General features: G+C 33.1%; 1 protein-coding gene across 3 annotated transcripts in view; it reads right to left on the bottom strand.

The window, feature by feature from the left end:
- The window catches only part of LOC119602541, a 40511-nt gene that overhangs the window by 11719 nt on the left and 5333 nt on the right, over window positions 1–23459 (bottom strand). For all 3 annotated transcript variants that reach the window (XM_037954121.1, XM_037954122.1, XM_037954123.1), the window contains one exon: window positions 3461–3824. In XM_037954121.1, coding sequence (XP_037810049.1) covers window positions 3461–3715 — 255 coding nt within the window. In that variant the 5' untranslated portion in view covers window positions 3716–3824. Of the gene's footprint in view, window positions 1–3460; window positions 3825–23459 lie in introns of those variants that run through there.

Genomic DNA, 23459 nt, shown 5'->3' with positions numbered 1-23459 from the left:
GAACTAGATCTGAACTAAAACTGAACAAAAACTGAGCTAGAACTAATTTAGAACTGAATTAAAACTGAACTAGTTCTAAACTAGAACTGCACTAGAAATAAACTAAAACTGTAATGAATGACTTAATTTCACTTAAAAGTTTCTATCACTTTTTCAATTGTGAAGTTAAAAACGCCTGTCGCCTTAATTTTAAATTCAGCACAACAGGTGCTTCTGTACTGTCTGTCAATTATTTAGCATTTATATTAATCGTACATAGGGAAGACATCATTTTTATTTACTTTTGATTTTTTTTCTAAAGTTAATTGTCATTTTATCACGTTCCGCAAATTGTTGGTAGATTTTTTTTCTACTTTCTTATTAGTGGATTTTTATTGTTATTTAAAATTACGTTTTAGAATGGTGATTCATTGAATAAAAGCGGTTTTTATTAGCCTATTAAGATATTTGTTAAATAATATTAAAAAAATAATTATATAGGATAAGAGTGATAATTACTAACATAATATTTCGACCGATTAAACTATATAAATGATGAAATTTACAATTCAAATAGTTGGTGTTAAAATATAAAATTATAAAATTTATAATATTTTGATTATAGATTCTAGACTGTTTATGTTACTATAGAACTATAAATAAAGTGTTAACCTCTACAGTTTTTTACACTAATTTCTGACATAAATTTCAAAATTTGCCTTTATGCAATTGTAAAATCATGTGAAAGTTTAAAATATATAATATTCAATGAAATAATTTATGTTTAGAAGGAAATTTCCATTTACTTTTGCAAAATCTTTGATCTAAAATAAATTTCATGATTTGCTTTCTAGATTAAAACGCATCATTAAATTATTAAAATCGCAAATCATTATTTACTCATTTTAATTAACAATATACAAATAAGTTTATCTTTAATTAATTAATAAAAATATTTCCAATTCATATTTACCTAAAACGGTAAAAATATTTGCAAAGATTACAAATATGCAAATAATTTAATTAAAAAATTCTTGCCAAGGAAAACAACTTTTAACTTCAAAACGATTTTAAGAATCTAAAATAAACATTTAAAAGTCTATAAAACAAATATAAATACAGATAAAATCTGGCAAATGCGTGGGTGTTATATTTTTTGCTTTTTGTTATTTTATAATTTAAAGTTCATAATTTACCATAAGGATTTTTGTAATGCCTGCTGTTTCCAATGGTCATAATACTTGTAAGCAACAGTATATAAATATTTATATACCCTGCGCCAAGGCAAAAAAAAACTTTGCAAGATATTGAAATATTTACGGCATATTGGCCTTCAGATGCAGTTGCTATGGTGTGTTGATGATTTAGTTAAATTACACACATAATGTTTTTAACGGCTAGGATAATGTGTTCAGACCACAGCGTGTCTAATTTTTGTGATTGTCAGACAACATGGAGTTTTTAATAATTGCAATGAAATTAATATTGCGTGGATTCTTAACCCATTAAACCTATCGCATCCACTGGGAGACATTTAGCAGACCCGCTTCTATAACATAAGAACTGAACTAGAACAGAACTAGAACAGAACTAGAACTGAACTAGAACTGAACTAGAACTGAACTAGAACTGTACTAGAACTGAACTAGAACTGAACTAGAACTGAACTAGAACTGAACTAGAACTGAACTAGAACTGAACTAGAACTGAACTAGAACTGAACTAGAACTGAACTAGAACTGAACTAGAACTGAACTAGAACTGAACTAGAACTGAACGAGATCTGAACTAGAACTGAACTAGAACTGAACTAAAACTGAACTAGAACTGAACTAGAACTGAACTAGAACTGAACTAGAACTGAACTAGAACTGAACTAGAACTGAACTAGAACTGAACTAGAACTGAACTAGAACTGAACTAGAACTGAACTAGAACTGAACTAGAACTGAACTAGAACTGAACTAGAACTAGAACTGAACTAGAACTGAACTAGAACTGAACGAGAACTGAACTAGAACTGAACTAGAACAGAACTAGAACAGAACTAGAACAGAACTAGAACAGAACTAGAACTGAACTAGAACTGAACTAGAACTGAACTAGTACTGAACTAGTACTGAACTAGAACTGAACTAAAACTGAACTAGAACTGAACCATAACTGAACTAAAACTGAACTAGAACAGAACCAGAACTAAACTAGAACTGAACTAAAACTGAACTAGAACTGAACCATAACTGAACTAGAACTGAACTAGAACAGAACCAGAACTAAACTAGAACAGAACTAGAACTGAACTAGAACTAGAACTGAACTAGAACTGAACTAGAACTGAACTAGAACTGAACTAGAACTAAACTAGAACTGAACTAGAACTGAACTAGAACTGAACTAGAACTGAACTAGAACTGAACTAGAACTGAACTAAAACTGAACTAGAACTGAACTAGAACTGAACTAGAACTGAACTAGAACTGAACTAGAACTGAACTAGAACTGAACTAGAACTGAACTAGAACTGAACTAGAACTGAACTAGAACTGAACTTGAACTAGAACTGAACTGAACTAGAACTGAACTAGAACTGAACTAGAACTGAACTAGAACTGAACTAGAACTGAACTAGAACTGAACTAGAACTGAACTAGAACTGAACTAGAACTGAACTAGAACTGAACTAGAACTGAACTAGAACTGAACTAGAACTGAACTAGAACTGAACTAGAACTGAACTAGAACTGAACTAGAACTGAACTAGAACTAAGAACTGAACTAGAAATGAACTAGAACTAAACTATATAAAAAGAACTGATCTAGAACTGAACTAGAACTGACTAGTGAATAGAACTGAACAAATGAACTAAACTGAACTAGAACTGGAACTATAACGAACTAAACTGAACTAAACTTAACTAGAACTGCACTAGAACTGAACTAGAACTGAACTAAACTGAACTAGAACTGAACTAGAACTGAACTAGAACTGAACTAAGAACTGAACTAGAACTAACTAGAAATGAAGCTAGAATAAACGAGAATGAACTAGAACTTACTAGACTGACTAAACTGAACTAGAAGCGAATAGACTTAATAGAACTGGGAACTGGATAGAAACCGAACTAGAACTGGACTACTTAGACTGAACTAGGAACTGCTAGAACTGAACTAGAACTGAACTAGAACTGAACTAGAACTGAACCTAGAACTGAAACTAGAACTGAACTATAACTGAACTAGAACTGAACAAGAACTGAACTAGAAATGAACAAGAACTGAACTAGAACTATACTAGAATTGAACTAGAAATGTACTAGAGCTGAACTAGAACTAACAATTTTTTAAAAGTGATCATAACAAAACCTAAGAGCATTATGTAGGGTGCCATAAGATTTAGCTAGTGACTTTTAAAATCTATAGCCTATTTGCTACTTTTCCTTTTTTGCTTACAACTTCTATTAATTCACCTTTTCATACTCACCGGATCTGTTTCGTTTTCTTCGAGTAGTTTAACATTTGTATCTGTAGTTTCTGCACTGGTTGCTGCATCCGTTTTTGATTTATTGTATACAAAACGTGCATCATTTTCTCCAACGGCAACATGAACACAATGCAGAAGGCTGCATGTGAAAAGTACCAATACGAAAAACATTTTTAAATGTTGGCAGTTCGTGGACATGGTTATTCCACTACTCCGACGACTGCTGTTATGACTTGTTGTGTTGATTTGAGACATTACTTTTTTGTAATTTTTTTTTTTTTTGTTGTATAATTTTATATTTATCACAGTTTTTTTATATTATTTGTTTTAATTTTTTTTATAAGACGAAACCAAAAAAAAAAATCTAAAAAGAATTTGAATACATTAGTTTTGAAATCTTTAACAACATTTACATAATAAAAGTGCATGTTTTTTAGGCGGGTTAAATAAATTGTTGTTATTTATGAAAACTTGACATCTAGAGCGGGAGATTAAAATTGTAATTTTATATTTGTAATGCTGGTGTTGTTGTTAAAATGTTATCTATGTTTATCGATAAACATAAATTTCCGTCGTTAGAAAATCTCATAAGTGTAAATAACTGAATAATATACTAGTTAACAGGTGTTGGGTTATATCAACCCTAAGATGCGTTATTTAAATATTCAGATTCTTGAATTTTTGTAATAAATAAATTCTTATTTCTGTTATTTACGAATTAAAAATTATATTTATTGTTATTCATAAATAAATGTATATTTGTTTATGTTAAAAATTTTGTTTACGATGTTAATAAACCGTTAACTTTTTTCTGACCTCATAACCCTATGAAAAATTTAAGATATGCTTTTCAGAATAAATATTTACGAATATTTTATAAGGCATTGCACGATAATATAAACGATGTTAAAAATGGATAAAAATGTTTGACTTAATAGGATCATATTGCAAATATAAGTAAAATTATTTACAATCCTGGACCTAGAGGTTAAAACAAATTAAACCTGATACAAAATTCCCTGCATTAGTCAGGAGGCATCGACCGATCTTCCAGTTCAGAATTAGAAGAAACAGCAGGTTTGAAGAAAGATCAAGGTGTTATCTACTATTGAAAATGTAGTTATGATTAGGACGATCTTCTTGGCTTTAGTCAGAAGATGTTGATCGATTTTCCAGTTTTTAGTAAGAGTCGTAGTTCCCAAATGCTTTCAAGAAAGCGTACATAATCGACAAATTAGAGATCAACAGAATGAAGAGCAAAGAATCATTTACGATAGATGTAGATCACCTTAATGAAAGGTTGAAGCCATTCGCTCAGAAGAGTAGTCATCAAGAAAAAGATCGTTCCGAGAGCTTAATCATAACGAAAACGTTCGCCAAATTAAGCTAACGTGAGGTAGTGAAGAATCATTTAAGTGAGAAGATATTGATCGATCTGTTAGGCCTGCAAGAAGGTCCGGATATATAATCTTCTAGACGACGTCAAAGTTGATGATCAATTGAAGAAAATAGCTCGATATATCAGAAAATGAAATTTGAAAATACACTAGTGTAAACATTTCCAATGTTCTCAATCTGACAGGTATAAACCCAACTTGTTTGCATTTTTTCATCTTTCTCTGACACTGAAATAAATATCATTGATATTTTATAAAAAAAAAAATATATTCATAATCTGTTCAATCGATATTCAACAATAAAACAGAATTCGGTTAATGAACCTTTCTTTCAATATGATTTTAAAAGTCGTAATAAACTCGTTCAGAAACACATTTATTTGAGAAATCATGTGTATTTTGTTTTGACATCAATCATTATCTATGAAATTTCAATGTAACAATCATATGTAGGTGAATTACATCAAAAACAAAAAATAAAACTATATTGTCTGACGCATTTCTTTAAATAAATCTGTTATTTGTTTAAGAAGTTTATTTCATTATTTTAATGCGAATACATACATACACCTGTTTACTTAACCACAATATCAAGTGACATTGATACTAATTATTGTTATTGTTTTTAGTTCAAACTATAGGTACATAAAGGGTTCAACAAAATTTACTGTCACTGACGCTTTCAGCAATCAGCTGTCAAACAGCTTAAGATCCCTGATATTTTCACAAGTTATTGACACAAAAATTGTGGTAAATTTTGTGACACCTTTTATTTCTTGTTATCTTTCGAGTTTGTCATCGATTGTGAAAGAACGAAAAAAGTTCAACTTCATTGTAAATATAGTTTGTTTTTGTAATAATTTACTTCATACTTTTTATCAGAAGATAAGTAAAAGTAAAATATAAAACAATCATACATAGTTTACAGTTTAATTAATAATCTATGTCGGCAATTTCAATGTAATTCATAATAGCATGTGCGTACTATGTTGTATTTGTCGTACGATTGCATATACGAGGGTTGAGTGAAATGATATAGTGATTTCGGTAAACTTCTAGTAAAGTTTAAAGCTTTTAGAAATTAAAAAATTAAAGTCGATCATATGATAGGACACGAAATGACCGTTTATATGATTGATCATAACGATTGTTACAAATATGTAGTCTTTATCATCCTGCATAAAACACATCTTAGACTATAGACTAGACCATAAACTACATTATAGACTAGACCATAAACTACATTATAGGCTAGACCATAAACTATATTATAGACTATAGACTAGACTATAGACTAGACAATAGACTAGATTATAGACTAGACAATAGACTAGACAATAGACTAGACTATAACTAGACTATAGACTAGACTATAGACTAGACTATAGACTAGACTATAGACTAGACTATAGACTAGACTATAGACTAGACTATAGACTAGACTATAGACTAGACTATAGACTAGACTATAGACTAGACTATAGACTAGACTATAGACTAGACTATAGACTAGACTATAGACTAGACTATAGACTAGACTATAGACTAGACTATAGACTAGACTATAGACTAGACTATAGACTAGACTATAGACTAGACTATAGACTAGACTATAGACTAGACTATAGACTAGACTATAGACTAGACTATAGACTAGACTATAGACTAGACTATAGACTAGACTATAGACTAGACTATAGACTAGACTATAGACTAGACTATAGACTAGACTATAGACTAGACTATAGACTAGACTATAGACTAGACTATAGACTAGACTATAGACTAGACTATAGACTAGACTATAGACTAGACTATAGACTAGACTATAGACTAGACTATAGACTAGACTATAGACTAGACTATAGACTAGACTATAGACTAGACTATAGACTAGACTATAGACTAGACTATAGACTAGACTATAGACTAGACTATAGACTAGACTATAGACTAGACTATAGACTAGACTATAGACTAGACTATAGACTAGACTAGACTAGACTATAGACTAGACTATAGACTAGACTATAGACTAGACTATAGACTAGACTATAGACTAGACTATAGACTAGACTATAGACTAGACTATAGACTAGACTATAGACTAGACTATAGACTAGACTATAGACTAGACTATAGACTAGACTATAGACTAGACTATAGACTAGACTATAGACTAGACTATAGACTAGACTATAGACTAGACTATAGACTAGACTATAGACTAGACCATAGACTAGACTATAGACTAGACTATAGACTAGACTATAGACTAGACCATAGACTAGACTATAGACAAGACTATAGACTAGACTATAGACTAGACTATAGACTAGACTATAGACTAGACCATAGACTAGACTATAGACTAGACTATAGACTAGACCATAGACTAGATTATAGACTAGACTATAGACTAGACTATAGACTAGACTATAGACTAGACTATAGACTAGACTATAGACTAGACTATAGACTAGACTATAGACTATAGATTAGACTATAGACTAGACTATAGACTAGACTATAGACTAGACTATAGACTAGACTATAGACTAGACTATAGACTATAGATTAGACTATAGATTAGACTATAGACTAGACTATAGACTAGACTATAGACTAGACTATAGACTAGACTATAGACTAGACTATAGACTAGACTATAGACTAGACTATAGACTAGACTATAGACTAGACTATAGACTAGACTATAGACTAGACTATAGACTAGACTATAGACTAGACTATAGACTAGACTATAGACTAGACTATAGACTAGACTATAGACTAGACTATAGACTAGACTATAGACTAGACTAGACTAGACTATAGACTAGACTATAGACTAGACTATAGACTAGACTATAGACTAGACTATAGACTAGACTATAGACTAGACTATAGACTAGACTATAGACTAGACTATAGACTAGACTATAGACTAGACTATAGACTAGACTATAGACTAGACTATAGACTAGACTATAGACTAGACTATAGACTAGACTATAGACTAGACTATAGACTAGACTATGACTAGACTATAGACTAGACTATAGACTAGACTATAGACTAGACTATAGACTAGACTATAGACTAGACTATAGACTAGACTATAGACTAGACTATAGACTAGACTATAGACTAGACTATAGACTAGACTATAGACTAGACTATAGACTAGACTATAGACTAGACTATAGACTAGACTATAGACTAGACTATAGACTAGACTATAGACTAGACTATAGACTAGACTATAGACTAGACTATAGACTAGACTATAGACTAGACTATAGACTAGACTATAGACTAGACTATAGACTAGACTATAGACTAGACTAGACTAGACTATAGACTAGACTATAGACTAGACTATAGACTAGACTATAGACTAGACTATAGACTAGACTATAGACTAGACTATAGACTAGACTATAGACTAGACTATAGACTAGACTATAGACTAGACTATAGACTAGACTATAGACTAGACTATAGACTAGACTATAGACTAGACTATAGACTAGACTATAGACTAGACTATAGACTAAACTATAGACTAGACTATAGACTAGACTAGACTAGACATCACACTTAATATAATTTAAGTGTGGTGTTGAACCATTATGGGTGTAAGCCAACCCTCGTATTTACCCTACTACACACTCACATTTTACGGATAAAGTAAGTAGTATTGACATATTGAATACTTTTCTGTAATTCTAATTTATCCATTGAACAATTAAAATTCTACAACAAAAACTAAAGTAAATAAAAGAAAGTTCCTTATACCATATAAGGTTAATGTTAAAAATGTTTTATTAAATTCTTTTCTTCTCTAGTAATAAAATAATAAATATTTTGTTTTATTTGTGTAATATTTTTACATTTATTTATTTGTTTTTACTGGCAAAATTGTTTGTTTTTATTGTTGTAAAAATAGCTTTAGCCATGTGTGTAATGAATGAGTAGAAAGATGTAATTGAAAAGTATGTAACTGCAAAAAAAATTGAGTAAGTGAGAATATACAGAGTTTACCCCATTGTTTGTAAACAATGTGTACTCTCATGTTGATTTGTTGACATTATCGTTTTACAACAACTTGATTATTATTATTACAGTAGTTTTCCGATTTAACGAACCCATATGTTGTCAGGCCTGTTCGTAAAATTGAAAAGTTCGTTATATGCAGTACTAACTAAAACGTGGGTTTTGGTAGGAAAATAATTAAAAATAGGTACATAAAATATTTTTTAAATGTATTTTATAAAAATTAATTCTTATTTTTTTATAAAAATAGCACAAAACAAAAATTCCGAATCTTATATACCCACCTTCAAACCATATTTGTGTCGAATTTAATCGCTGTATTTTTAATTCAGTCATGAGCGTTAAAGTTATTTCTCGAAGTTCATCGCTATACTCGTATTTTTAAGCGAGTAATGAGCTTTGAAGTAATTTTCTTAAGGGGGCCTGATATGGAGGGAAGGTCAATTATGGACCGATTCCCATAAAATTTGTTAGAGATTTCGGTTAGTATAGAACATGTTTGTATTTCATCGGCGTACTCGTATTGTTAAGCGAGTAATGAGCGTTAAAGTCATTATCTGAAGGACGGACGGACATAGCTACATCGAACTAAAATTTAATAAGAACCCAGAATGTGTTACAGTTTTGGGTATAAAAGCACCGCTTAAAACAACAGTATAGTTTTTTGCTACAACTTAGGTTATTTGTTATTTTTGATAAATGTCATTTTATCTTCATTTAAATAATAATATTTTTATTAGTTCGTTAAACAGAGTACAAAAAAACAAGTTTTGTTCGTTATTTAAGGTAGTCAATAGGAAAAATTAGCTTGTTCGTTAAATGCGATGTTCGTAGAATTGAATGGTCGTTAAATCGGAAAACTACTGTATTACATATACATTAGGGTCGCCCGAAAATAAAAGTTACCGAAAATGAAAATTTTGCTCATATCTCAAAGTTTTGGTCCTACCGTCAATATTTGGAGCAAAAAAATTTCAATTTTTCAATATTTTTGAACTAACACATAATAAGCCAGTTTTTCTCCGTACAAACGGGCCATCCTAATGTACATATTTTTTCTTTTTGTTTTTGTTGTGACTAGAAACAGTAATAAATGTAAAAATATTTTGCAACATTCACTATCAGTTTGTTGAAAAAAAAAGAAAAACATTTTAATTTAGTTTATTTTCTTAAGGTTTGAATATGCATGTGCTGTGCGTAAGAAATGAAAGAAATATAAATGTTTATTGTACGAATTTCTTTATGGATTTATAAAGACTTCTTCTTCTAGGTCTGCAAAAAAAGACGACTGGCTGACTATAAATGTTTATTAAATAAATCGATCTTTATTCAAATCAACATCAATTATAAATAACATTTATAATACGGGAATGATGGTGCTGTATCTTATGTACTCTTCGAGAATATTTGTATCTTAAAGTAAAATATGTTTTTTTCCTTTTAAAACAATGTAAAGTTTTCTTAATTTAAAATCGCAACATTTTTATTAAGTTGTGGAGTAGATTGGACGAATAGCACCGTTAAAATAAATACGGTTTATTTATCTATTCAGGGGCCTTGCAATCTCCAAAGATCATATTCTTCTACAAGAGACTGACTATCGCAGCTGAAAGATATTTGGGGAATGCAAAATCCAAAGAAATCTTCCATCAAGCGAGATGTATTTAAACCTTAACACTTGCTGCTCATTCTAAAAATGAAGTCGAGAAGAAATCTTTGAAGTCAAAAGGAATGACAGAATATACATATGTAAGCCAAGCAATAATTATCAACCTTTTCTCAAACGAGAAAGTTTTTTAAGCATCAATCCAATTTTTGACATGCAACCTAGACCAGCTGCCCTATTTCCAATGGAAATAACTTTTTCCGCCTTTACCGAAGATACTACTTATCAGAAGGAAACTCCAAAATCATCACGATCGTAATAAAACAAACGTTTACCTACTAAGATTTCGAGTCGGGTTTTCTCAAGAGCTCGATCATACGATTCCGGAAAAGATGTCATACGAGAAAGTTGAAATTGTTTAAGAAGAGGTGCTGATTGATTTCTTTGGCGGTAAAAGGCAATAGACTAAGTCATACTCTTGGATTTTTTAATGAATCTTCTCCACTTCAGAGAAGACTGGGCTGCAATACTTTTCCGATCTAAAATGAAAGTTATTCTCTACCACTTTAAACTGTCCAACTTCTGTAGATGATCGAAGCCTCCGGCCTATTAATAATTAGTTTAGGCAACACAAAGTTAACTTTACCACTCATACTAAATTAAACTTTACTATTCTTAACTATAGTCTACAAATAAATAACTCATTATCATATCTATTTCTACTACACCTTAATGTAATATATGAATATTGCATGCATTTTCTTTTACCATTTTAACCCTTTTATGTCTCATGACTTTTAATAAATTATTTATAACTTTCATTATCTTTTTCTGTATTTTTTATTATTTTTATTATTATTACAAAATATGTTTATTTTTTATTTGCATTGATATTTGTTATTATAGGTCAGTGCGCGGTTTATAGCTACATTTGTTTAGTTTTTTTTTTATATATTTTCTTTTAATACATACAATATTTTGCATATAGAATTTATGGGGTTTTATTTTTGTTGTTTTTCATATTATTTTTCCACTGATAACACTAACAACAAATTCATTCATAAATTTAAAATGTGAAAAAGAGCAGAAAGAAAAAAGTAGACGACAAACTAAAGGGGCAAGTCTAAAACAGGGTACGGTTTATAGCAGACATGGAAAATTATGTGCTTTTTATCGAAAAATAGCGCGGCATCCCCACGACTTTTTCGGTACTTTTCTAACTTTTGATAAATAGTCCACATACTTATCAGTAGACAATAGTCTATTCTATAATTTAGTCTAGACCAGGGGTCGGCAAACTACGGCTCGCGAGCCAAATGCGGCTCTTTGGATGTGGAGCTATGGCTCTTTAGTTTCATACGTAATTTTTTTATTTTATAAAAAAAATATATACATATATTGAAATCTTTCTGAATAGATTAACGAGCAGTGTTTGTTAAAACTAACAAAACAATTCGCATACGTTTCTACAATATACACAACATTTCAACTTTGTTCAATCCTTTTGCATGTGAGACAACTAACAAATGAAAGTTTAGAGTCGTTTGTGAAACTTTAAACAACAAGTTATGATCCAAACTTTCTAAAGCTATACAAACCTATCTCTCCTATTGAATTTGTTCCATGTACAAGTTAGTAATGTAAGAAAATGTTTAATTCTTTAAATTTTTAGTTGAAAAGTTCCCTATAAACGATGGGGTATCATGAGCGCTCCTACGAAGTGCCATTAGATAAAATGTAAAACATGATCATACATTCCGAAATTTTCGTTTTTTTCGAATTAAAAAATATTTTTTGGAAATTGAAAATATAGTGATTAAATAATTACTTAATAATGTAGAGAGTTTGGACACAGTTACCCAGGAAAAACTTACATTGAAAAGTAGTGAGTTAAAAAGCTAATAAAACCTCTTTTCACTACTTCTTCATTAGCATTTTAAGTCATTATTTTAACACGGTGATGTCATTGGAGGCAAGTCCTTTACGCACGCTTACTAATAGGAAGTTAAAGAAGTACTTGCAATTTCTCTTACAAAACAGTTGTTGAGTAAGTTGTTTTGTTTTTTAATAATAAAAAGAGCCAGCTAGGATACGAACCAGGGACTTCGATTTTTTAGTCAAATGTTCTACACACTGCATAGCTATTTTATTGCGCATCAAATAATGGGTTTCACATCAAAATTAATTTTGTTTAATTTTTGTAAAACACAATACTTAAAACGACAAAAAAAATGACAATGCCGAAAATAAAGTACTTCTATATCAGATTATAAGAAAGTTATTACTAGAATACTTCTAAGTAATGCAGACGGTAAGTAGTAGTCATTGAAAAGTAAGTGGTTATGGAAGTACAACCCATTACCGAATTAAATACTAAAAACTTGTTCTATTTAAAAACTTCAATATTTAAATATTGCGAGTGTTGATTTTCATCACTATACTTGTATTTTTCGTCGTTTTCGTGGACACTATTGGGTGGGTAGGGTCAATTCTGAATCCATCCTTATTAAATTTGGTATAGATATATTTGTTCCTATAAACTTGTTTATGACGAATTTCACCACTATGCTGGTATTATTAAGCATGTTATGAGCGTTGAAGTCATTTCCTGAAGAGGAATTTATATGGGGGTATGGTCAACAATGAACTGATCCTTACAAAATTTTGGAGAGAGATTTTCGTTCCTATAATACTTGTTTGTGTCGAATTGCGTCGCTATACTAATATGTATTATTAAATCAGTTATGAACGTTAAAGTTATTTTCCGAAGTAGACCTTTTAAAAGGGGATTGGTCAATTATGTTTTGTTTGTGTTGAATTTTGTCATAATATTGCTATTATTAAGACAGTTATGAACGTTAAAATCAAATTTGGAAGATAGATATTTGTTCTTATAAAAGTTGTATATTTTGAATTTCGCCGCTATATTGCTACTGTTAAGTCAATTATGATCGTTAGTCATTTTCTGAAAATGACCTAATATTGGGGTTGGTAAAATATTTATCTCGATTGCCGCCAAATTAATATATTACTTTATACTGTATTAGCTGCGTCATCAATTTTCGTGATTTTTACATTTCCTGATATGTTTCCAAATGCCTTTTAAATGATAACACTGTCGCCCTACTCTAATAAACTTCTATATTTTTATATAACGAGTGTTTAAAAAATGCATTCGAATGACCCATATAAATTCAAAAAGTATTTGTAGTCAAAAATCTATATGTAAGATTCCTTGCAGAATGTCCTGTAGATAATTAAACCAAGTTTATGTTTTTGAAGTGAATTCATAAAGTGTATTTGTAAAGTTTTAATAAACAACAATTTTGTGGCTCTTTTAAAACATATAATTTGTAATCTGTAATTTTTGGCTCTTCCGACTCAAAAGCTTGCCGACCCCTGGTCTAGACCATAGACTAGACTATAGGATAGATTTTAACCCTTTTATGTCTATAGCCTAGTCTATAGGCTAGTCTATAATCTCGTCTATAATCTAGTCTATAATCTAGTCTTGTCTATAGTCTAGTCTATAGTCTAGTCTATAGTCTAGTCTATAGTCTAGTCTATAGTCTAGTCTATAGTCTAGTCTATATTCTAGTCTATAGTCTAGTCTATAGTCTAGTCTATAGTCTAGTCTATATTCTAGTCTATAGTCTAGTCTATAGTCTAGTCTATAGTCTAGTCTATAGTCTAGTCTATAGTCTAGTCTATAGTCTAGTCTATAGTCTAGTCTATAGTCTAGTCTATAGTCTAGTCTAGTAGTCTATAGTCTAGTCTATAGTCTAGTCTAGTAGTCTAGTCTATAGTCTAGTCTATAGTCTAGTCTATAGTCTAGTCTATAGTCTAGTCTATAGTCTAGTCTATAGTCTAGTCTATAGTCTAGTCTATAGTCTAGTCTATAGTCTAGTCTATAGTCTAGTCTATAGTCTAGTCTATAGTCTAGTCTAGTCTATAGTCTAGTCTATAGTCTAGTCTATAGTCTAGTCTATAGTCTAGTCTATAGTCTAGTCTATAGTCTAGTCTATAGTCTAGTCTATAGTCTAGTCTATAGTCTAGTCTATAGTCTAGTCTATAGTCTAGTCTATAGTCTAGTCTATGGTCTAGTCTATAGTCTAGTCTATAGTCTAGTCTATAGTCTAGTCTATAGTCTAGTCTATAGTCTAGTCTATAGTCTAGTCTACTCTACAGTCTATATTCTAGTCGAAAATTAGTTTAATACTTCAAAACCTAAAAAGTACTCTTTTGTTATTTCAAAATTTAAATTTTCCATGCCTGGTTTATACTATAGTTTTTTTTTTAATCAGCCATCTACTTATGAGACAAAAATTGATGATGAGACACTGAAAAATAAAAGAAGACTAATTATCTGCTATAAAAATATGCATAGTACAAACAATCATCTATCCACCTATATACCAGAAACGTTTTATGGCTGCCAGGAAGGGAAGTGGTGGTTGCGATGGCACCAGCTTCAATATTATGCATAAAATAAGTGCAATGATTAAACCTGACATTTCAAGATTATAGATTTGAATTATTGGAACATTGTTTTGAATTTGTATAGATTAAAGTTAACACAATCAAGTATACATGAGCGGGAAAAATCTACACAAGGTTGTGCTGACGGTGCACACGCGCAAGCTAGTATGCAGGATCATATTTCGTCTGGAAGATTTCACAACGTGGGAATGGAATAAGTTGGATCAGCAGAATTATTTAGATTTAAGCATTTAAAAAATATTGTTAGAGTTAGTCTTACTTGGGAGGTTGACCAAAGCGGTCGTTGAATAAAATTGTAAACCAAAAATTAACGTGTTTCATTTATAGTGGACAAGTCGGTGTCCACTTAAAAATCATTTTTTTTAATTTCACATAACAAAGGAAGTTAACTGGCGCCCGAGCAGGGACCCGCCAAGAGAAAGCGGAGTCCTTATAAAATTAATAAAAAAATTAAATATATAAAATTAATAAATTAAATAAGTTTCTGCGATTCCCACGGGACCCTCCAGAAACTAAATAATAAAAACTGGAAAAGATAAAAAAGAAATAGTGAACCTTAAAATTTGTTTTGTGGAAAAGAGGATCCACCTAAAGAAAGAACAGTGACAATTAAGTGAAATTTCGACCCCGAAATTGTGAAATTAAATAAGTTTTTGCGATTCCTACGGGACCCTCCAGAAACTAAAACCTGGAAAAAATAAAAAAGAAACAGTGAAATTTTAAATTTTTTTTTTGTGGAAAAGAGGATCCACCTAAAGAAAGAAAGAACAGTGACAATTAAGTGAAATTTCGACCCTGTGACTACCAGTGAATTAATTTGAAGAGAAGAGGGAGAATTATAGGCATATCCTGTAAGGGCGACTGTAAAAATATAGAGGGAAGAACCTGCAAAATATAGAGGGAAGAACCTGCAAATTCCTATGTATATGTATATGTGTATGTAAGTATGGAACATTTGCAAAGTAAGGTAACAGAGTTAACTGGCGCCCTAAACGCCGTTCTAAACCAGCTAAAAACTCTGGATCAGAGAACGCTGAATTTGGAACGTAGGCCCAGTAATCCTCCGGTTGTTGAGGGCGAAAGTCCTCCTCCCCCCCTGCGTGCTCCAACCACAGAAACCGAATTGAACGAAATAGGAAAACTTCCCGACTGTGTAAGGGACTTGCAGTCTTTTGAGGGTGACCCCACGCAGTATGTATCCTGGATACATAGCGTGGAGAGTATCCTGAAGGACTATGAGATCGTCCGGCAGAAGCCGATATATAGGGCTATTGTTCAGGCTATACGCCGAAAATGTAGGGGAAAGGCTGATGCCGCCCTTACCTCCTACAACATATTCGATGAAGACTGGGCATCGATAAAGAACTGTCTTTCTCTGCATTATGCAGACAAAAGAGATGTTCGCACACTAGAACATCAGTTGACCCAACTAGCTCAGAAGAGTATGAGCGTAGACGAGTTCTACGCTACAGTAAATCACCAGTTCTCCTTGATCATAAACAAATTGAAGACGGAAACTTATTCTGAAGAAACGACGAACGTTTTAATAGAGACTTATAGAAATAGGACACTGGAAGTTTTCATAAGGGGTCTTAATGGCGAGCTGTCAAAGATGATAATGCTCATGAAGCCAAAGACACTTCCCGAGGCATATTCGCAATGTTTGGAATTGAGAAATGCCAATTACAGGAGTCAGGTCTCCCTACATTCGGTTAATGGTCAGAATAGGGTCCAGGTTCCAATGGGATTTAATAACTTTCCGAATCACCACCCAAGTAAGACTCGAAACCAAGCTTCCTTCCAAAAATTTGTACCGAAAAACCGGTATCAACCTCAAGCGAACCCTTTTGTTAACCGACAATTTGAGCCACGGCGTGTTGCGCAACAGCCTGCTCCCCACAGACCAGAACCAATGGACATAGATCCGAGTACGCAATCTAGGGGGACCGGAAACCGACCATGGAATAACCACAAAAGGCGGGCCTTTTCGGAACAGGTTCGTCCCGGGTCGGCACAACACCCGTTTAAACAACAGAGAATTTTTAACATGACACAAGAGGACAATGAGGGCGAACCGGCCGACGACGAAATAAATTTTCGGACTCGTGCCTTTCCGGCTTACCATACGTAAGCAATGAATTAAAGGATGGCTCAATAATAAAATTTTTAATAGACACAGGGGCTACAAAAAACTTTGTTGAGCCAGCCTTATGCCCCAGTTCAAAGAAATTAGATAAACCATTTTATGTTCGTACTGCCTCAGGGAGAATACAAATTAGTGAGAAGGTAAAGGGGAAATTCTTTGCCCCATTTGGTAACGATACGACAATTACATTCTATGTACTACCGGGATTCACATCTTTCAATGGTATAATCGGCGACGATACTCTACGTGAGCTTCAAGCTATAATAGACCACAAAAATAATACACTAACAATCTCGCCAGGGATCAGTATACCACTTAGAATTCAGACATTGAACGAAATTAACGTACTTCCATCATGCACTACATTGAGTGACCTAATAGCCGAGTTTAGTGACATATTTGGACCAATAAATAACGAATTGGCAGCAACATCTATTAGGGCAGAGATACGGTGTACCACTGATGAGCCAATATACTCAAAGAGTTATCCTTATCCAGCTTGTATGCGTGCTGAAGTAGACAGACAAATAGAAGAACTTCTGAATAATAATGTAATACGGCCGTCAAGAAGTCCTTATAATTCTCCCATTTGGGTGGTCCCAAAGAAACCTAAACCAAATGGAGAGAAACAATATCGGATGGTGGTGGATTTCAAAAGACTGAATGCCGTCACCATACCTGACACATATCCAATTCCCGACATAAATTCAACTTTGGCGAGCCTTGGCAAGGCGAAATATTTTACAACCCTTGACCTCACTTCGGGGTTTCATCAGATTTCAATGAATCCAAGGGATATTCCAAAGACAGCCTTTTCAACAATGAATGGGAAGTATGAGTTTTTGAGGCTACCGTTCGGCCTACGGAATGCGCCTGCTATATTTCAGCGTATGGTCGATGACGTCCTGCGAGGTTGTATAGGGAAAATATGTTATGTCTATATAGACGACATAATAGTATACGGGGGTAATATTGAGGGTACGATAGGGAACGGAGACTCAGCTACTATAACAGCTAGCGAGGGAACCGTACACAGTGCCGAACAAGATGGCACAGATTTGATTCCACATGTCGAAGCTCCTATTAACGTTTTTCGTAATCAGATTATAATACGACAATTCCAATCAGATATGATTACACATATTAATCCTCATCCTGGCTACAACCGACATATCATATCTTTGGAGGAAATTAGCAGGGAAAATCTTACACGAATCCTGAGGGAAAAACTTAGACCTGATGTCTTAAATGGGATTAAAATTCCTGAACAGTATTTGTGGCTATTACAGGAGGTTTATTTGGAACACTTTTCACATTATAAGCTACGGATCACTCAGAGACTTGTAGAAGATGTAACTTGTCCAAATAGGGTCTGTTCCTTGATAGAAGAGGAGCACAGAAGGGCACATAGGAATAAGGACGAGAACAAACTACAGCTCTTGGAAAAATACTATTTCCCTAGGATGAACAGTCTTGTAGGAAGGTATACGAGGAATTGTGAAATATGCAAGGCTAACAAATATGATCGGAATCCGCCGATACCTAAGCTTCAGGCAACTCCGATTCCTTCTTATCCCTGTGAAATATTGCACATGGATATTTTTGTACTCCAAAATGAGTATTTTATTAGTGTCTTGGATAAATTTTCAAAATTTGGGAAACTTTTTCCTCTTAGGAATCGTTCAGCCTTGCAAATGAGGGAGAGAATTATAGAAATCCTTAATTACTTCTCGACACCACGTATTTTAGTGACTGACAATGAGCGAGGTTTTATCAGCCCAATAGTGATGAACGTGATTCGACAATTTGGTGTCAAGGTATATTTGACTCCAGTAGGTCGTAGTGAGGTGAACGGACAAGTGGAACGATTCCATTCGACCTTACTGGAAATTTATCGATGTTTAAAGGTCGAACATAGGGATTTAGGTATTAGGGAACTTATAATGCTCGCTACCGATCGATACAATAACACCATCCACTCTGTAACGAATAGGAAACCGGTTGATATTTTTTTTAATAGAGCTGAGAGAATTAATTACCAAAGGTTGCAGAACTTTAGGCGAAAGTTGAACAGGGAGGTGAAAAAATCGATAAAGAAAAAGCAAGAGGCAACCTTGGAGAGACATAATTCTAGGCGTCGTGTCTTATCGAAGGATTATAAGGCGGGTGATACCGTTCATGTTAGGAATAAGCAGATCAGGGCAAAGCATCGACCGCTTTATGAGAAAGCGGTTGTTGATAGAAACAATCGGGTCACAGTGCAAACGAGCACTGGAAAAAGGATTCACAAGACCCACATTAAATCTTAAAGGATACCTATGGGGTCCTTAAATTTTAGCGGTATGCGTATTTACGCAGGGGTTCAAATCCCCATAGACATGTGAATGATGAAAGGAGAGAAATGGAGATAAAACTTCTACCTTTTTTTAAGGAGAAGTGGAGGAAATGGGAAATTGGGTACAATACCCATTTTTTGAACTTAATGGTATCTCTTAATGCGATTTTCTTTTTTTTTGGGACAACGATTTGTGATAGTGATGTCCTCACTGTCATAAGTCGTGGTAGATCTCCGTACCACGAGTAAGTTTCTTGCAATTAAACCATTAACGCTTGATGCTAAAAGGGATAACTCGGAATCTACGGTCCACACAAAAAATATAAGTAAATGGTCCCAAAACCTATAGTGGAAACTGCATATTTGCGGAGGGGTTCAATTCCCCATGGGTGCCATAGGAATAAGGAAATCGTACTACTGAGAAAACCTTGAACTGAATTGAAGCCTTCAATTGGGGCAAAAGATGAATACGAGATGAGATATTTTTTTATGGAAGCTTAAGCGAAAGTATATTGAAAGTAATTAAAATAACTTGAATGAAGATCATTGCAATGGTGAAAATTTACTTTAGAGCAAGGGTGATCAATGCCAATTGCATAATGCAAAGGAAGTCCATGGCTTAAGAGATTATCATTTGCACTTCTTGCATATGGCGGATAATCACACCTAGTTCAAAAAAGAAAAAAGAGGGAATGTGGCCTTCAGCCTTAGAGATGAATACGATAAAATTTATAAAATGAAAACGGAAATGAAAGATAAAATTAGTTAAGATAAAGAGAAAACTAACTTAGAATAAGAATCTACTAACGAGAATGTGGCCTTCAGCCTTAAAGATGAATATAATAAAATTTATGAGATGGAAACGGAAATGAAAGATGAAATTAATTAAGATAAAGGGAAAACTAACATAGAATAAGAATCTATTAACGTTAAAATATTATATAAGTGAAAATGTGAAGTAGGAATTTAATTAAATGTGAAGTAGAAATTTAATTGTACTAATCGTACTAACACTTTAACAATACAATCATACTAACACTCTAACAAACTAATCGTAGAGCTAGACAAAACGACATTTATCATTCCAGTCTCACGTGGTTCACGACCGTGAACAGCCTACAAATCTTCGAATACCACTCGCAGTTGGTTACATTCAAATACGGCAAGGGTTGGCTAGTTGATGGAAGGTTTAACCTGGTTCATGTTATCAACTTAGAGGAATACGAGCGCCTATTAGGCCAAACCGTGGCAATGCTGGAAAAAATTGCTGTGGATGAGAAAGAACGGATGGTAATTGATTTCCATGTTAATACAATTTTTTCCCAATTAGATACGCTTAGGGGTAAATACAAGAAGCAGAAACGCTCTATCAATTGGATCGGTTCAGCTTGGAAGTGGTTGGCTGGCAATCCGGATGCAGCAGATTGGGATAATGTGTTGAGGTCTGAACAAAGCATCATTGAAAATAATAATCACCAATACGTGATCAACGATCGACTCTTTAAAGCGTCACAGGAAACAATATCTAAGGTTAATGCAATGGTGGCGCGATTTCACAACAGGGTCAATGCAACGAACGTCGAAAAATTCATTAATCAAATCCTACGCCAAATAATGGTCATCAAAGAAGAGGTAAACGAGGTTATGAGAGCCGCGCAAATGGCCAAAGGTGGCATAGTCAACTCTAATGTACTCGACAGAGAAGAAATTCACCGCATAATTGACGAAATTGCAACACTCCCTTATTCTAATGAATTGGATGCCATCGAGTACGCCGATCCAAGGGTATGCACAAACGGTTCAATGATTCTCTATGTCCTTTCACTGCCCAAGGTAAGAGAAGTTGAGTACAACTACCTTATTGTCAAACCATCCATTCAGGAAGGAAAGGTTATAGACTTACCGTTTAACACGTTGCTGGTTAATGAGAAAGAGACATATGGCATCACCAAACCATGCATGCGAATCAACAACAATACCGTGTGTGAGGAAACGAGCTTGAGAAAACTCCCTGAAGATGATTGTGTTTCAATTCTCATCAAAGGAGGTGAAGCAAAATGTTCCTACAGATCCTGTGAAGAAGAGGTTGTCGAACTTGTTATGGAAGACACCATATTCATTACCAATTTTAGAGGTAATCTCCAGAGTGGTAACATTACTAAATTCCTTTCGGGAACCTACGCAGTGCGACTTAACAACGAAGAAGTGAAAATAAAAAACGTTACGTACACCAGCCGAAGCGAGACATCTATACAAATCCTACCCCAGATCGTCACAACCATCCTAGAAGAAAGGCGGCAGCTTGACATAGGATATCTTCACAATATGAGTTTACAAAACATAAAAAATTTAGAAAATCTAGACATAAAATACCACTACTCTATAGTAGCGGATTGCACTATTTTTTTGCTCCTATCATTCCTAGGCTACCTATGCTGGAAAGCTTTATACTCTCAAGTGCGTCTCCCTCCGCTGCAGAGCACGAGCAACGTGGCATGCAAACCCCAATCTGCGGGACGCAGATTTTTGGCAAGGGAGGAGTTAACACAATCAAGTATACATGAGCGGGAAAAATCTACACAAGGTTGTGCTGACGGTGCACACGCGCAAGCTAGTATGCAGGATCATATTTCGTCTGGAAGATTTCACAACGTGGGAATGGAATAAGTTGGATCAGCAGAATTATTTAGATTTAAGCATTTAAAAAATATTGTTAGAGTTAGTCTTACTTGGGAGGTTGACCAAAGCGGTCGTTGAATAAAATTGTAAACCAAAAATTAACGTGTTTCATTTATAGTGGACAAGTCGGTGTCCACTTAAAAATCATTTTTTTTAATTTCACATAACAAAGGAAGTTAACTTTAATTATATATGTATATGACTACATGACGTTGGCGCCATTTGCTGCAAAAGAATTGTGGCAAAAACAAAAAAAGAGGGTGATGAAAAAAAATTATACATAGATTAATATAAATCAGTGCCTTTTACATTAAAGTGGAATATTTTTTTAGTTTTTCTTTGAAGAATTTATTCTTATATTAAATTAATCGTTAAATTTGTTTATTAATTGGTTTTTAAATGACTGGAGTAATTACTAACGACTGCAATAATTTTAAATAGGACTATGAATTAGATTTCTTTAATCGGGATTTATGATAAGCATTCTTATATCTTCTCTGCTAATGCTCTGCATTTTGCTTGTACCCCATAAGGTGATCTTGTAGTATATTGTTTAGTCTTGACCATATATTAGTCTATAAACTACTCTATATATTAGACATCACATTAAAGTATTGTATAATCCTCAATCGTTTAAAATAAAGAAAATCATTCATTACATTTCACTATTTTCCTCCGATTTATAGTTCAAATCTTTGTTCTGGTAGCGTTAAGGTATGAACCCTCAATATATATAGATTATATTGGAGCCTTATATGAATAGTTCAAGGTCATTAATATGCGATTTCATTTTAAATTGGGTTTCCCCGATTACAGTTTCTTAACTATGAATGTTTTAAAACTAAAGGCTTCTAAAACTTTGAATAAATCGCAAATATGTATGTATATGTTATCTAAATGTATATTTATTATTGCGTAGTTCTTGACAAGATAAAGTGCTGAATAAAACAGATGTCAAAAGTTTCTGTTAACAAGTGCTATTGTAAAATGTTTCCTGAATTTATAGTGAAGAAGAAACGATAATGTTTGAAAACTGTTCAATAATGTAATTGGCGATAGTGATCTTTTCAAAATTTGTAAAGGACCTATACTTAACAATAAATGGTTTCCTTTAATAGCGCTCATTATTATGGTTCTGAAAGTATCTATCTCACTGATCGTCACTGGTATAAGTGGTACGGCATTGCATTACTGAAAATAACTTATTCCGTATTGGAATCACTAAACTAAATAAATTACAAAACTGAATTTATATTATGATCAAATTTAACTCTGAT

This window comes from Lucilia sericata, unplaced genomic scaffold (genome assembly GCF_015586225.1).
Source record: "Lucilia sericata isolate MDLA Ls3-8-SP2 unplaced genomic scaffold, ASM1558622v1 Contig000240F_arrow, whole genome shotgun sequence".
NCBI lineage: Eukaryota > Metazoa > Arthropoda > Insecta > Diptera > Calliphoridae > Lucilia > Lucilia sericata.
Note: the sequence above shows the minus strand (reverse complement) of the source record. Positions and strands in the feature narration are given on the sequence as shown.